The sequence below is a fragment of the Tamandua tetradactyla genome, chromosome 1 (assembly GCF_023851605.1).
Source record: "Tamandua tetradactyla isolate mTamTet1 chromosome 1, mTamTet1.pri, whole genome shotgun sequence".
Classification (NCBI taxonomy): Eukaryota; Metazoa; Chordata; class Mammalia; order Pilosa; family Myrmecophagidae; genus Tamandua; species Tamandua tetradactyla.
The window spans coordinates 143,908,186-143,924,791 of record NC_135327.1 but is presented as its reverse complement, the minus strand read 5'-3'; the positions used below and the strand labels follow the sequence as shown (position 1 = coordinate 143,924,791).

The window sequence follows — 16,606 nt, the reverse complement described above, 5'->3', positions numbered from 1 at the left end:
AGGATTTTGCTGATTGCATCCCCATTGTATTGGCTGACATCTTTTTCCATCCCTTGTTTGCCATATAAACTAGTAATTAGACACAGAGTTTCAATGAGAAGGACTACTTCCCAAGTAATAGTGTGTACTTTTAGGGGCACGTAATATTCAGTTTTCTTTTTTTTGTGATGTTAGTAGCCATAGATAGTGATTGCCTAGATCTATTATTTCATTAGGGCTTTGCTACTTAGTGTGTCTTTGAGGGGGAACAATTTCAGTATGTTTTGTCTGTTAGGGCTGCCATAAAAAGAACTTCAAGCAGGGTGGCTTAAAACAACAGAAATTTCTTGTCTCACAGTTTTTGAGACTAGAAATCTGAAATCTAAGCATTGGTAAGGCTGTTTCCTCTTGAAGTCTGTAGGGAAGAATCTATTCCATGCCTCTGTCCTGGCTTCTGGTGGTGGCTTGCTACAGTCCTTGGCATTGTGTGCCTCAGTCATCACATGGCGTTCTTCCCTCTTCTGTCTGTCTTTGTCCAAATTTCCCCTTCTTATAAGAAATTATGTTATACTGGGTTAGGGTCTTCCCAAGTCCACTTTGGCATTATTTTAACTAATAAGTTCTTCAAAGACCCTAATTCTAAATAAGATCACATTTACAGGATCAGGATTAGGACTTGAACATGTCTTTTTGGGAATACGATTCAATCTGTAACAGCTTTAAGAATTCTACAGAATAGCTATAGGTGCTGTGGTGAATTGAAACTGTACATACTCCAGAAAACCATGTTCTTAAACTTAATACATCTTGTGGTTGTAAATAGGACTTAAAAAAAAAAACAACTTTTATTGGCAAGTCTTCACATGCATACATTCCATACGTGGTGTACAATCAATCAGTGGCTCACAATATCATCATATAGTTGTGTATTCATCACCATGATCATTTTTAGAACATTTGCATCACTTCAGAAAAAGAAATAAAGAGAAAAAACTCATATATCCCATCCCCCTTCATTGACCACTAATGTTTCAATCTACCCAATTTATTTTACCCTTTACCCCCATATTATTTATTTATTTTTTATCCATATTTTTTTTACTCATCTTTCCATATCCTGGATAAAAGGAGTATCAGGCATAAGGTTTTCACAATCACGCAATCACATTGTACAAGTTATATCTTTATACAATCATCTTCAAGAATCAAGCTGCTGGAACACAGCCAAACAGTTTCAGGTACTTCCCTCCAGCCTCTCCAATACACCATAAATTACGAAGGGATATCTATATAATCATTCCAGTTTGCTAGCTGCCGGAAAGCAATATACCAGAAATGGAATGGCTTTTTAAAAAGGGGAATTTAATAATTTGCTAATTTACAGTTCTAAGGCCAAGAAAATGTCCCAATTAAAACAAGTCTGTAGAAATGTCCAATCTAAGGCACGCTGAAAAAGATACTTTGGTTCAAGAAGGCCAGTGAAGTTCAGGGTTTCTCTCTCAAGTGAGAAGGCACATGGCAGACGCAGAGTTTCTCTCTCATCTGGAAAGGCACATGGAGAGGACAGTCAGGGTTTCTCTCTCATCTGGAAAGGCACGTGGCAAATACGGCATCATCTGCTAGCTTCCTCTCCTGGCTTCCGTTTCATGAAGCTCCCCAGGAGGCGTTTTCCTTCTTCATCTTCAGAGGTCACTGGCTTGTGAACTCTGCTTCTTGTGGCTGTGCATTCTGCTCTGTTCTCTCTGAATCTCTCTCATTCTCCAAAATGTTTCCTCTTTTATAGAATTCCAGTAAACTAATCAAGACCCACCCAAATGGGTGGAGTCGCATCTCTGTCTGATCAAGTTTAATGCCCACTCTTGTTCGAGTCACATTTCCGGGGGGTGATTTAATTAAAATTTCAAGCATGCAGTATTGAATAGGGATTAGAAGAAACAGCTGCCTTTACAAAATGAGTTTAGGATTAAAACATGGCTTTTCTAGGGCACATACATCCTTTCAAACCAGCACGATAATGCATGAGGATAACCTCTCAACTCTGAAATCTCTTAGCCACTGAAACTTTATTTTTTTTTGTATTTAATCAATTTTATTAGCATAGTCAAACAGTGTTTAACATTCACATCAGTTATGTCACATCATACAAATATAAATACAAAATTACTACAGTACAATATATGTTCTCTGCATGATCCAAAATATTTGGTGGCCCCAAACAACTCTCTTTAAAATTCAGCTTATCAAAAATTAAACCATATTCTATTTTAAATGAAGATCTGTTAGCACAGAGTTAGACTTTAAAAAATATCAATTTTAGTACAGTTTGAGAAGTTGCAGGAGAATGATACTTTATTTTGTCTCATTTCTCTCTTCCCCTTTTGGTCAAGAAGCACCTTAATCCCATGGTGCTGGGTCCTGGTTTATCCCAGGAGTTCTCTCCCACATTGCCAGGGATATTTACACCCCTGGATGACTAAATAGGACCTTTTGGTGAGGTTATTTCAATTAAGGTATAGCCCGCCTCAAGTTAGAAAGGACCTTAATCCTATTACTAGAGTCCTTTATAAGCAGATTCAGAATAATAAAAAAAAAAAAAAACAGCTACGGGAAGCAAGAAACTTTTATGCAGTGGAACCTAGAAGGGATTGGAGAGGCCAGGAGAGGCTGCCATGTTACTGGAGCCCAGGACCAAGGAGCACCATCAGCCAACCCCAGAAAGCCAGTTCTTGGGAAGAAAGGATCACCTTAATGATACCTTCTTATTTTTGGACTTTCTCTTAACCTCAATACTGTGAGCTAATACTTCCCCATTATTTAAGCCAAATCATTGTATATATTTGAGCATCCAAGGTAACTAAAACAGATGCCTCTGTATATCTCTGGCATGCACAGGAGAAATAATATCCTTAAAGGATTTGAAATCTTGAGGTAGGAAAGGTAAATAGCATTTATTTCATGCTACTATGACTACCCACTCTGTTTATCATCTCAGTTACTTTTTACTTTAGTCTTCATGGCAATCCTGTGAAGCAAATGCCATTCACGTTTTACAGCTGAAAAAAGGCATAGAGAAGTTAAGTAATTTACTTAGAACAGTCACACAACTAGAAGATGGTGGCAGTAAAGCACTTTAGTCAAGTGCTTTGATGGGTAGTGAAAATGAAGGGAGGTAAAATGGGAAGACAGGGAGTAAATAGAGGAAAAAGCACAGGGGTCAGGACTAATGGACTTAAGATGTGCCTTAAAAGACAGGGGAAACCCAGATGTCTGAGATGGATGTGGAGGACTTCCATTAGAGAAGAGAATATGAACTGTCATACTGGGAATGGACACCTGTTGGGCATGGGCTTGTGTTGTTTGGAGGTGTGTGGAAGATAATGGTAGATGGTGCTAGATGGTGGACACTGCTGAAAACAAGCATGTACTTCTGTGAAGGAAATACTAGTGTTTGCAGAAAGGCTTGTGACCATTAGTTTATTGAGAAGGAAGTTCTTTGTATGAGGGGTGGGAGGTGGAAATTCTGCCAACCATAAAGTGCCTGAGCCTAGCTGGGAATGTGTCTCTTATTGGCTGTGCTTTCCTCCCTGCTGAGGATTCAAGCCTTTGGAAGGATATTGAGACGTCCTGGTAGATCATGTCAGGTCAGCTGAGGACCCTGCATCATCACTGAGGATCTGTAGCAAGTTTCAGGGTAAGAATATTTGTGACATGATATGATGTTTGCCTACAAGAGATTTCCGCTTGGCTGTCCCGTAGGTACCTCTAACACCACATGACTGTGGGTTCTACTGCCACCACCTGCTCCTCTTTCTGTAGTCCTCAACTCAGGAAGAGCCCCATTCTCTTCTTAGGTCCCAAGGCTGAAAACCCGCATCATTCTGGTGTATTTACTCTTTCCTTTCATATTCATGGCCTAATTCGGTCCCTATGACCTAAATATCCCTTGAATCCTGCTCTTTTATCTTCCTTGCCTCAGCCTTAAATCAAGTTGTCTAATTTCTTGCCGAGATTATGACAATACCCTATTGGTCTTCCATTGTTATTCCAGTTTATTTTCAAAGGGGTACCAGGAAGTCGTCCTGCCTCATGAATCTGTTCAGGTTATCAGCCCGCTTCAAATCCTTTAGAGATTTTATTTTCAATATGTAATATTCTCGAGTTAGCCTGATGAGGCTTTAGCTCACCTTCCTAGCTTTAACTTCTGACCCTCTCATCATTTGGCTTATACCCCACAATGTGGATGAGCTCTAGTGCCTCTTCTGCACTCTCTGCCTCCGGGCCTTTGCACATGTTGAACCCTCTCCCCAAGCACTCTTCTCCACATTTTCCATGACCTTGCTCCAACTTGTTCTTTAAAGCCTGACTCAGGTGTTAACTTTTCGTCTTCCATTAGATTTTTTCTGACACTCTTACCCACTACCCCTCTGCTGCCTTTCTGTTCCCGTAGTCCTCAGGTAGACCTTGATGTCTTTTCGTCTCCCTCATTTGTATGTAAACTCTTTGAGGGCAGATTCAATGATCCAAAGTGAAAATGAAATGTCATCAACTTTTGACTCTTAACCCACCATTCTTTTTAGTACACCTTCTAGAACAAATGAAGAGTAATTTTTTTTTAATTTGAATTAGAGATAATTTTATATTAACTAGTTGTGGTCTACCACTGTTCCAGCTTCATGGCTTATTCCATTTTCTTTTTCTTTTGCATGGGCAGGCACCGGAAAACGAACCCGGGTCTCCAGCATGGCAGGCGACAACTCTGCCTGCTGAGCCACTGTGACCTGCCCAAGAATATGGACTGTGTTCTTCTGAATATTGCAATGCTTTGTTAGGATCGTTCTTTTTCTTTTTTTTTACACAGGCAGGCTCTGGGAATCGAACCCGGGTCTCTGGCATGGGAGGTGAGAATTCTGCCACTGAGCCACCTTTGCCCACCTATTTTCTTTTTATTTAATATTTTTGTCTTTCAAAGCAAATAGAGTTTACTGACATTTTGGCATACCTTTTCTCCTATTATAGTTGTCATGGTCCCTTTTTTTTTTTTTTATTAATTAACGGAAAAAAAAGAAATTAACCCAACATTTAGAAATCATACCATTCTACATATGCAATCAGTAATTCTTAACATCATCACATAGATGCATGATCATCGTTTCTTAGTACATTTGCATCGGTTTAGAGGAACTAGCAACACAACAGAAAAAGATATAGAATGTTAATATAGAGAAAAGAAATAAAAGTAATAATAATAGTAAAAAAAAAAAAACCTATAGCTCAGATGCAGCTTCATTCAGTGTTTTAACATGATTACTTTACAATTAGGTATTATTGTGCTGTCCATTTTTGAGTTTTTGTATCTAGTCCTGTTGCACAGTCTGTATCCCTTCAGCTCCAATTACCCATTGTCTTACCCTGTTTCTAACTCCTGATGGTCTCTGTTACCAATGACATATTCCAAGTTTATTCTCGAATGTCCGTTCACATCAGTGGGACCATACAGTATTTGTCCTTTAGTTTTTGGCTAGTCTCACTTAGCATAATGTTCTCTAGGTCCATCCATGTTATTACATACTTCATAAGTTTATCTTGTCTTAAAGCTGCATAATATTCCATCATATGTATATACCACAGTTTGTTTAGCCACTCGTCTGTTGATGGACATTTTGGCTGTTTCCATCTCTTTGCAATTGTAAATACCGCTGCTATAAACATTGGTGTGCAAATGTCCGTTAGTGTCTTTACCCTTAAGTCCTTTGAGTAGATACCTAGCAATGGTATTGCTGGGTCGTATGGCAATTCTATATTCAGCTTTTTGAGGAACTGCCAAACTGCCTTCCACAGTGGTTGCACCATTTGACATTCCCACTAACAGTGGATAAGTGTGCCTCTTTCACCGCATCCTCTCCAGCACTTGTCATTTTCTGTTTTATTGATAATGGCCATTCTGGTGGGTGTGAGATGATATCTCATTGTGGTTTTGATTTGCATTTCTCTAATGGCCAGGGACATTGAGCATCTCTTCATGTGCCTTTTGGCCATTTGTATTTCCTCTTCTGAGAGGTGTCTGTTCAAGTCTTTTTCCCATTTTGTAATTGGGTTGGCTATCTTTTTGTTGTTGTTGAGTTGAACAATCTCTTTATAAATTCTGGATACTAGACCTTTATCTGATACGTCATTTCCAAATATTGTCTCCCATTGTGTAGGCTGTCTTTCTACTTTCTTGATGAAGTTCTTTGATGCACAAAAGTGTTTAATTTTGAGGAGCTCCCATTTATTTATTTCCTTCTTCAGTGCTCTTGCTTTAGGTTTAAGGTCCATAAAACCGCCTCCAATTGTAAGATTCATAAGATATCTCCCCACATTTCCTCTAACTGTTTTATGGTCTTAGACCTAGTGTTTAGATCTTTGATCCATTTTGAGTTAACTTTTGTATAAGGTGTGAGATATGGGTCTTCTTTCATTCTTTTGCATATGAATATCCAGTTCTCTAGGCACCATTTATTGAAGAGACTGCTCTGTCCCAGGTGAGTTGGCTTGACTGCCTTATCAAAGATCAAATGTCCATAGATGAGAGGGTCTATATCTGAGCACTCTATTCGATTCCATTGGTCAATATATCTATCTTTATGCCAATACCATGCTGTTTTGACCACTGTGGCTTCATAATATGCCTTCAAGTCCGGCAGCGTGAGACCTCCAGCTTGGTTTTTTTTCCTCAAGATACTTTTATCAATTCGGGGCACCCTGCCCTTCCAGATAAATTTGCTTATTGGTTTTTCTATTTCTGAAAAATAAGTTGTTGGGTTTTGATTGGTATTGCATTGAATCTGTAAATCAATTTAGGTAGAATTGACATCTTAACTATATTTAGTCTTCCAATCCATGAATACGGTATGCCCTTCCATCTATTTAGGTCTTCTGTGATTTCTTTTAACAGTTTTTTGTAGTTTTCTTTGTATAGGTCTTTTGTCTCTTTAGTTAAATTTATTCCTAAGTATTTTATTCTTTTAGTTGCAATTGTAAATGGAATTTGTTTCTTGATTTCCCCCTCAGCTTGTTCATTGCTAGTGTATAGAAACGCTACAGATTTTTGAATGTTGATCTTGTAACCTGCTACTTTGCTGTACTCATTTATTAGCTCTTGTAGTTTTGTTGTGGACTTTTCCGGGTTTTCGACGTATAGTATTATATCGTCTGCAAACAGTGATAGTTTTACTTCTTTCTTTCCAATTTTGATGCCTTGTATTTCTTTTTCTTGTTTAATTGCTCTGGCTAGAACCTCCAACATGATGTTGAATTATAGTGGTGATAATGGACATCCTTGTCTTGTTCCTGATCTTAGGGGAAAGGTTTTCAATTTTTCCCCATTGAGGATGATATTAGCTGTGGGTTTTTCATATATTCCCTCTGTCATTTTAAGGAAGTTCCCTTGTATTCCTATCCTTTGAAGTGTTTTCAACAGGAAAGGATGTTGAATCTTGTCAAATGCCTTCTCTGCATCAATTGAGATGATCATGTGATTTTTCTGCTTTGATTTGTTGATATGGTGTATTACATTAATTGATTTTCTTATGTTGAACCATCCTTGCATACCTGGGATGAATCCTACTTGGTCATGATGTATAATTCTTTTAATGTGTTGCTGGATTCGATTTGCTAGAATTTTGTTGTGGATTTTTGCATCTATATTCATTAGAGAGATTGGTCTGTAGTTTTCTTTTTTTTTTTGTAATATCTTTGCCTGGTTTTGGTTTGAGGGTGATGTTGGCTTCATAGAATGAATTAGGTAGCTTTTCCACTTCAATTTTTTTGAAGAGTTTGAGCAGAGTTGGTACTAATTCTTTCTGAAATGCTTGATAGAATTCACATGTGAAGCTGTCTGGTCCTGGACTTTTCTTTTTGGGAAGCTTTTGAATGACTAATTCAGTTTCTTTACTTGTGATTGGTTTGTTGAGGTCATCTATTTCTTCTTGAGTCAAAGTTGGTTGTTCATGCCTTTCTAGGAACTTGTCCATTTCATCTACATTGTTGTATTTATTAGCGTAAAGTTGTTCATAGTATCCTGTTATTACCTCCTTTATTTCTGTGAGGTCAGTGATTATGTCTCCTCTTCCATTTCTGATCTTATTTATTTGCGTCCTCTCTCTTCTTCTTTTTGTCAATCTTGCTAAGGGCCCATCAATCTTGTTGATTTTCTCATAGAACCAACTTCTGGTCTTATTGATTTTCTCTATTGTTTTCATGTTCTCAATTTCATTTATTTCTGCTCTAATCTTTGTTATTTCTTTCCTTTTGCTTGCTTTGGGGTTAGTTTGCTGTTCTTTCTCCAGTTCTTCCAAGTGGACAGTTAATTCCCGAATTTTTGCCCTTTCTTCATTTCTGATATAGGCATTTAGGGCAATAAAATTCCCTCTTAGCACTGCCTTTGCTGCGTCCCATAGGTTTTGATATGTTGTGTTTTCATTTTCATTTGCCTCGAGATATTTACTAATTTCTCTTGTAATTTCTTCCTTGACCCACTCGTTGTTTAAGAGTGTGTTGTTGAGCCTCCACGTAATTGTGAATTTTCTGGCACTCTGCCTATTATTGATTTCCAACTTCATTCCTTTATGATCCGAGAAAGTGTTGTGTATGATTTCAATCTTTTTAAATTTGTTAAGACTTGCTTTGTGACCGAGCATATGGTCTATCTTTGAGAATGATCCATGAGCACTTGAGAAAAAGGTGTATCCTGCTGTTGTGGGGTGTAATATCCTATAAATGTCTGTTAAGTCTAGCTCATTTATTGTAATATTCAAATTCTCAGTTTCTTTATGGATCCTCTGTCTAGATGTTCTGTCCATTGATGAGAGTAGCGAATTGAAGTCTCCAACTATTATGGTAGATGTGTCTATTTCCCTTTTCAGTGATTGCAGTGTATTCCTCACGTATTTTGGGGCATTCTGATTCGGTGCGTAAATATTTATGATTGTTATGTCTCTTGTTTAATTGTTCCTTTTATTAGTAGATAGTATCCTTCTTTGTCTCTTTTAACTGTTTTACATTTGAAGTCTAATTTGTTGGATGTTAGTATAGCTACTCCTGCTCTTTTCTGGTTTTTATTTGCATGAAATATCTTTTCCCAACCTTTCACTTTCAACCTATGTTTATCTTTGGGTCTAAGATGTGTTTCCTGTAGACAGCATATAGAAGGATCCTGTTTTTTAATCCATTCTGCCAGTCTATGTCTTTTGATTGGGGAATTCAGTCTATTAACATTTAGTGTTATTACTGTTTGGGTAATACTTTCCTCTGTCATTTTGCCTTTTATATTATATATATCTGATTTTCCTTCTTTCTACACTCTTCTCCATACCTCTCTCTTCTGTCTTTTCGTATCTGACTCTAGTGCCCCCTTTAGTATTTCTTGCAGAGCTGGTCTCTTGGTCACAAATTCTCTCAGTGACTTTTTGTCTGAGAATGTTTTGATTTCTCCCTCATTTTTGAAGGACAATTTTGCTGGATATAGGAGTCTTGGTTGGCAGTTTTTCTCTTTTAGTAATTTAAATATATCATCCCACTGTCTTCTTGCTTCCATGGTTTCTGCTGAGAAATCTACACATAGTCTTATTGGGTTTCCCTTGTATGTGATGGATTGTTTTTCTCTTGCTGCTTTCAAGATCCTCTCTTTCTCTTTGACCTCTGACATTCTAACTAGTAAGTGTCTTGGAGAATGCCTATTTGGATCTGTTCTCTTTGGGGTGCGCTGCACTTCTTGGATCTGTAATTTTAGGTCTTTCATAAGAGTTGGGAAATTTTCAGTGATAATTTCTTCCATTAGTTTTTCTCCTCCTTTTCCCTTCTCTTTTCCTTCTGGGACACCCACAACACGTGTATTTGTGTGCTTCATATTGTCATTCAATTCCCTGAGTCCCTGCTCATATTTTTCCATTCTTTTCCCTATAGTTTCTGTTTCTTTTTGGATTTCAGATGTTCCAGCCTCCAGTTCACTAATTCTAACCTCTGTCTCTTGAAATCTACCATTGTAGGTTTCCATTGTTTTTTTCATCTCTTTACTTTGTCTTTCATTCCCATAAGTTCTGTGATTTGTTTTTTCAGACTTTCCATTTCTTTTTGTTCGTCCCATGCCTTCTTCATGTCCTCCCTCAATTTATTGATTTGGTTTTTGAAGAGGTTTTTCATTTCCGTTCGTATATTCAGAATTAGTTGTCTCAGCTCCTGTATCTCATTTGAACTATTGGTTTGTTCCTTTGGCTGGGCCATATCTTCAATTTTCCTGATGTGATTTGTTATTTTTTGCTCGCGTCTGGGCATTTAATCAGATTTCCCTGAGTGTGGGACCCAGCAGGTTGAAAGACTTTCCTGTGAAGTCTCTGGGCTCTGTTTTTCTTATCCTGCCCAGTATGTGGTGCTTGTCTGTCTGCAGGTCCCACCAGCAAAAGGTGTTGTGGCTCCTTTAACTTTGGAAGACTCTCACTGCTGGGTGTGTGGTGGAGACAGAGGAAAGGTAGTAGGTTGGTTTTAATGGCTTCAAATTGTGAAGTCCTGGGATCTGAATTCCTTGAGAGAGGGATTCCACCTGAGTTGCGTTTCACCCCTCCCACGGGGAGGGTTCAGGTGGTAGAGAGCCCTGAAAGCAGCCTGTTTCTGAGTTCAGGGCAGTTGCAACCTGTGTAATCCCAGCGCTGAGCCCAGAGGCAACCAAGCCTCTGTAGAAACAGCCACAGAAGGCTCTGTTTCGCCCCCTTTCCTCTTTTTCAGTTAGCCCTTGATCAGTTTCGCCTGAGCTGAGGTCCTATTTTTAGTAGTCAGAAGTTGTTCATTAATGCCACTATTGGTGTTAGTTTCGACTCAGTCTCTACTACTATTGGAGACTCTTTCCTTTCCCTCCGGGAAGTCGCCTGTGGGGGAGGGGCGCTGGCCGCCGCGGCTTGGGGAACTGCTGATCCGAGTCTCCCAGCCGGCCCGGGAAGCCGCGTGTGTGGGAGGGGCTCCGGTCGCTGGCCGCTGTGGCTTAGGGAACCGCTGATCCTAGGCTCCCAGCCGGCCCGGGAAGCCGCGTGTGTGGGAGGGGGCACAAGTCGCCGGCCGCCGCAGCTTGGGGAATCACTGATCCTAGGCTCCCAGCCGGCCCGGGAAGCCGTGTGTGTGGAAGGGGCTCCGGTTGCCAGCCGCCGCAACTTGGGGAACCGCTGATCCGAGGCTCCCAGCTGGCCAGGGAAGCCGCGAGTGGGGGAGGGGCACCAGCCACCATGGCTTGGGGAACCGCTGATCCGAAGCTCCCAGCCGGCCTGGGAAGGAGGGAGGGAGGGGCTCCAGCTGCCAGCCACTGTGGCCCGGGGAAGTGCATGCCGCTCGGGGACCTCACCGCAGGGGAGTCTCTTAGCCGGTCCAGCTGGTCCAGCCGGTCCAGACTGGGGTACACTGTGTGTCTGGTCTCTGTCATGGCTCCGGGAGCTGTTCTGTACTGTTTCTAGTTATTTAGTAATTGTTCTGGAGGAGGAACTAAGACGCACGCACCTTTCTAAGCGCTATCTTCTCCGGAAGTCTGAATTATTTCTTAATCAAAGGCTTAGAAAACTGGAATATTATTTTTTTGCCAATTCATTTTCTTTATGGTTATGATTGCTTTATGAAGATCATTAGTATAGTAACTTTAGCATCTCCCTATTAATATCAGAAAACCTTTATCCTTATTTCACCAAGAGCATCAGATAAGATAGGCACTCATGGTCTTGGATTCATGTGTTTATTTTGAATGCCATTTGTTTAGGCCCCTCTCTCAAGCTAATCTGACTGCACAGTAGATATGACTACGTAGACTTTTGGCTCAGTACATTGTGTATGGGTCAGTTAAATGATGATCTGTTTTGTTTTTTTAAATATGGAATAGTGTGAATATGCTTTCATGTCATTAGAAGTGTTTATTTTATTGTTTTTATTTAATCAGTTTTTCAAATGGATGATTGCCTTAGTTTACCAGGGCTGCTATGAAAAATACCACCCCTGGTTGGTTTAAAGGACAGGAAGATTTTTGTTTCATGATTTTGGAGGTCTGAAATCCAAAATCATGGTCTCGACAGGCCATACTTTCTCCCTGAGTCTGTAGCATACTGGTACTGGCTTGCTGCAGTCCCTGTGTTTCTTTGGCATACATTCTGCCTCCATCACAGGGCAGTCTGTCTCCTTGGTCTCCTCTGGTAGATTTCTCTCCTTGACTATTTCCAAATTTCCTCTGCTTTATAAGGACTCTATTCATATGGATTAAGGCCCACCTTGATTCAATTTGGCCTCATTTTAAGTAGGATCTTCAAAGATGCTACAAATGGGTCCACACTACAACTAATAACATCTTCAAAGGTCTGATTTACAAATCATCCACAGGAATATGGATTACAATTTGAACATAACTTTCATGAGAGACATAATATATATGCTTGAAAGAAAATTCAAGTGACCAAAAATGACAATTTGTGAAAATAGCAAGTTTCTCACAGTTGTCCCCAGCCGCCTCGTCCCTTTCCTAGAGGTAACCACCTTATCTTGTTTCTTTTTACCTTATTTCTACTTATTCTGTATTTTTAAACTAAAACTCCATTGTTATTCTTAATTATTTGCTATTATAAAAGCACTATGATGAGCATCCTTGTAGCTAAAACTTTAAGCACTTTCTTGATTATTTTCTGAAGATAAACCCCTAAAAGCAGTACTGATGGGTTAAATGGCATATATATATATAGTCTATTTAAAAAATACAACTTTTTATTGTAGTAGCATATATACAACTAAGAATTCCCCACTCAAACCCATTTTCAAGCGTACAATTTAGTGGTATTAACTACACCGACATTCATGAAATTTTGCTACCAGCATCGATTTCCCAGCTTTTTCATCACCTCAAACAGAAACTCTGTACTCATTGAGCAATAATTCCCTTTTTTCTCATCCCCCACCCATGCCTCTGTCCCTGGTAACCTGTAATTTGCTGTCTTTATGTAATTTGCTAATTCTAGGTATTTCATATAACCAAGATCATACAATATTTGTTTTTTTGTGCCTGGCTTATTTCACTCAATATGATATTTTCAAGTTTCATCCATATTTTAGTTTCCTGGCTACTATAACAAATGCCATACAATCAGTTGACATAAACAATGTGAATTTATTAGTTCACAGTTTTGAAGTTAGGGAAGTCCAACAAGTTGATGCTTTTTTCCCTGAAGATTGGCATTCTGGGGCTGGCAGCCAGCAATTCTTGGTCTTTAGCTTTTCTGTCACATGGTAATACACATTACAGATCTTCTTTTCTCTTTTCCAGGTTACCTTGACCCCTGGCTTCTGGCTGCTCCTCGTGACTTCTCTCCCTGTCTGACTTTCACTTACAAATTTTACTTTTGCTTATAAATAACTTTAGAAACGTGAAGTCATTTTGTTGGCCACACCTTAACTAAAATAACATCTTCTAAGGTCCTATTTACAATGGGTTCACACCCACAAAAATGGATTAAGAATAAGAATATGTTTTTCTAGGTACAGAATTTAATCCCCAACAATCCATGTTGTATCAAAACTTCATTCTTTTTTTATAGCTGAATAATATTCTATTGTGTGTATGCCACATTTTCTTTATCCATTCATCTGTTGGTGAAAGCAAATGAGCTGCTTCTGCCTTTTGGCTATTGTGAAAAATGCTGCTGAAGACATTATTTATAATGCTCGAATCCCTGCTTTCAATTCTTTAGGGTACAGACCATGAAGTCTATAAATGCATACATATTTTTAAGAATTTTGATGCACACTGTTAAATTCCATGTAGAATTATGCTCGTTTCTCTTCTACCAAAAATATATGCCATTGTCAGGAAGAATCATTTTAGTAAATGATTTTTAGGGCCCTCTGAACAAGTTAATGATGCCTCTATTGCTGAAATCAACTTCTTTTTAGGTGATTATTACTTCCTATTCTCTTTTTCCTCCTTCCTAAAAGGTTCTCATAAATGTTTTCTTGGCACCTTAAAGATGGAGACCACAAAAATGACTGGTGTGTCGCTGAAACGTCGGTCCATTGCTGTGGAAGATAATGACAGTCTCTCCCCAGCAGAGGAAGTAAAAAGACAGAAGGTTTCAGAATGCTGCTTGAGCAAAGGTCAAGATGGGCTAGAGAATGAATCTCTACCGAGCAAGGAAAATGTGCCTGGGCAGCCTGAAGTTGTAAGTGCAGGGGAAGGTAAAAACAATTCTGATGCTCAGTTGGAAGAAGAGGAAGAGGAGGAGGAAGATGGCCTTTCAGGAGAGGGCGAGGAGGAGGAGGAGGTGGAGAGTTTTGCAGACATGATGAAGCATGGACTCACCGAACTTGATGTGGGTATCACCAAGTTCGTAAGTTCTCATCAAGGGTTTTCAGGAATCTTAAAAGAAAGGTATGTTTAATTTATATATGAAGTACATTAGTTCTTTTCTTTAGAAAAGAAGTTAGCAATATATTCTTCCGTTTAGCTCTCTATTCCTAAAGATTGTTTACATTGATGGTCAAAAAGAAAATAGGACAGTTCTTAATTCCAAAAGTCGCTCTTAGAGGTGCTGTGCAGGTTCGTGTAGTCTGTGAACTTCGCGTGGCCTTGTGGCCAGGGCCAAAAGTGGAGAAGGTGTTGGTGCAGCCCATCAACCTCATTTGCAGCTGTTTGCAAAATAGATTCGGGTGTGGCTCCATGAGCAAGTAAATGTGCAGATAGAGGGCTGTATTATTGGTTTTAATGAACACATGAACCTCGTTTTAGATGATGCAGAAGAGATTCATTCGAAAAGAAAGTCAAGAAAACAACTGGGTCGGATCGTGCTAAAAGGAGATACTATTACCCTGCTATGAAGTGTTTCCAACTAGAAACGATCAATTAAATGAGAAGTTGTTGAAAAGAAGAAAAAAAAAAAGGAATAGGACAAAGGAGATCTGAGTGAATGGTCTTTAGTGTTTGGTTGTCTTCAAATAAATCCAAATAGTGGACAGTTCTTAGCTAGGGAAGATCCTTCCCAGAACTGTTTGCGAGTAAATAAAAATAATTTTCAAATGACATTGATTGTTATTATGTAAATGGTGCTTTTCTTTTCTTTAAGATAAGTTATTTAAAAATTGGTTTCATGTTTTCTCTAGAATTAGCCTTAAAATCTTAAAAGTCTTTCACCCCAGTGTGCCACATCCTATAGTACAAAAAGGTGGCTTTTGGAGCCAGGTGGACCTGAATGTGAATCCCAGTTCAGCCACCTAATGATTACTTAACACCTCTGGGCCTCAATTCGCACATCCGCAACACTACCTTGGGGTTTTTGAGAGGATTTTAAATAATGCATACAAAGTATTTAGCATAAAGGAAGGTTTCAGCATAGTTCTTGTTAGACTTAGGATCTGAATTGATGGGTTCTGATTTAATACACCTTTTACTGTATTTTATGATTCACTTGCATTTCAGCTGTTTATATTATCACAGGGTAATGTTAATAAGCTTTTGTTTATGCATTTTATAGAAATACTCTAGAAGCTCGGGAGGCCTTTTCCTTAAGTTCTGCAAAGCCTGAACCAAGCTGTGCTCAACATTCTATAAGAAATCAGAAAAAATTACTCATTTTACACTGAAGATTTTTTTAATCCCTGTTTTAAACAATACTAAGGCTTACTGTTGATAAGCTTTATCCTAAAATTAGTAGAAAGCAAAATGTTAATTTGCTGAATGTTTGTGTTTTCTTTCTATCAGATACTCTGACTTCGTGGTTCACGAGATAGGAAAAGATGGACAAATCAGCCATTTGGATGACTTGTCTGTTCCGATGGATGAGGAGGTAGCAGTAGCTCTCCAATAAAAGTCCCCTTCTGTATAAAGATAGCATTTCCTGGAGATCATAGAAATACAAAATTTTAACAGCTTCCGAGTCTGTATTGGATTCACTGAGAGTTCTCATGGTTATTTTAAAGGATCCTTCTGAAGATACATTGACGGTTTTGACAGCTGAAGAAAAACAGCGTTTGGAAGAGCTCCAGCTTTTTAAAAATAAGGAAACCAGTGTTGCCATTGAGGTAAGTGGTACAAAAACATGTAAGAAAGTTTTTGAGGGTTTTGATTGCTTCTTTTTGGATGGTTGCTAGTAAGTGCTTGAAAAAATTGTGATAATTAACAAAAGGGTGGCTTTGCCCTATTTTATCTAAAAGGGCATTAGGCTGAAAACTTTTTTTTATCAGGGACAGATTCTAGTGTCCAGATAAACTATGGCCAAAAATAAATAAATCCTAATGTTTTTATGTAAAAAACAAAAATGGCTACAAATCAAAGAAGGAATATATTGTTTAGAACTTCAGAGTGACCATATCCCATGTTATCTGCTGTAGTAGCACCGCTTCTACCTGACAGCCAGATGTGTGGCCCTGGTCTGGTGGTTCTCCTTCTGTCTCCAACACCCTCTTCACCTCAGATGGGGCTTTGAGCAGGGGAGGGATGGGGGAAGAGAGGTAAGGAGGCTCAACTTCTGATAGTCAAGAAAAGAAGAGCTCAGTTAAGAAATAGAATAATAAAATGTTTTTGTTTTTTGTTAGTTTGAAAAAAATCTTTTTTTTTTAGTAGCGCAGTTGTAGCCTGCCCAGCGTT

At 38.9% G+C, this 16,606-nt stretch overlaps 1 protein-coding gene across 2 annotated transcripts in view; it reads left to right on the top strand.

Annotated features, from left to right (window-relative positions):
• Positions 1-16,606, top strand: part of PUS7 (pseudouridine synthase 7) — a 92,233-nt gene that overhangs the window by 16,258 nt on the left and 59,369 nt on the right. The window contains exons 2-4 of one of the 2 annotated variants that reach the window (XM_077161831.1): positions 13,963-14,395; positions 15,722-15,806; positions 15,940-16,041. In XM_077161831.1, the coding sequence (XP_077017946.1) occupies positions 13,963-14,395; positions 15,722-15,806; positions 15,940-16,041 (620 nt within the window). The remainder of the gene's footprint in view (positions 1-13,962; positions 14,396-15,721; positions 15,807-15,939; positions 16,042-16,606) is intronic. The other variant, XM_077161915.1, reaches the window with a different exon arrangement.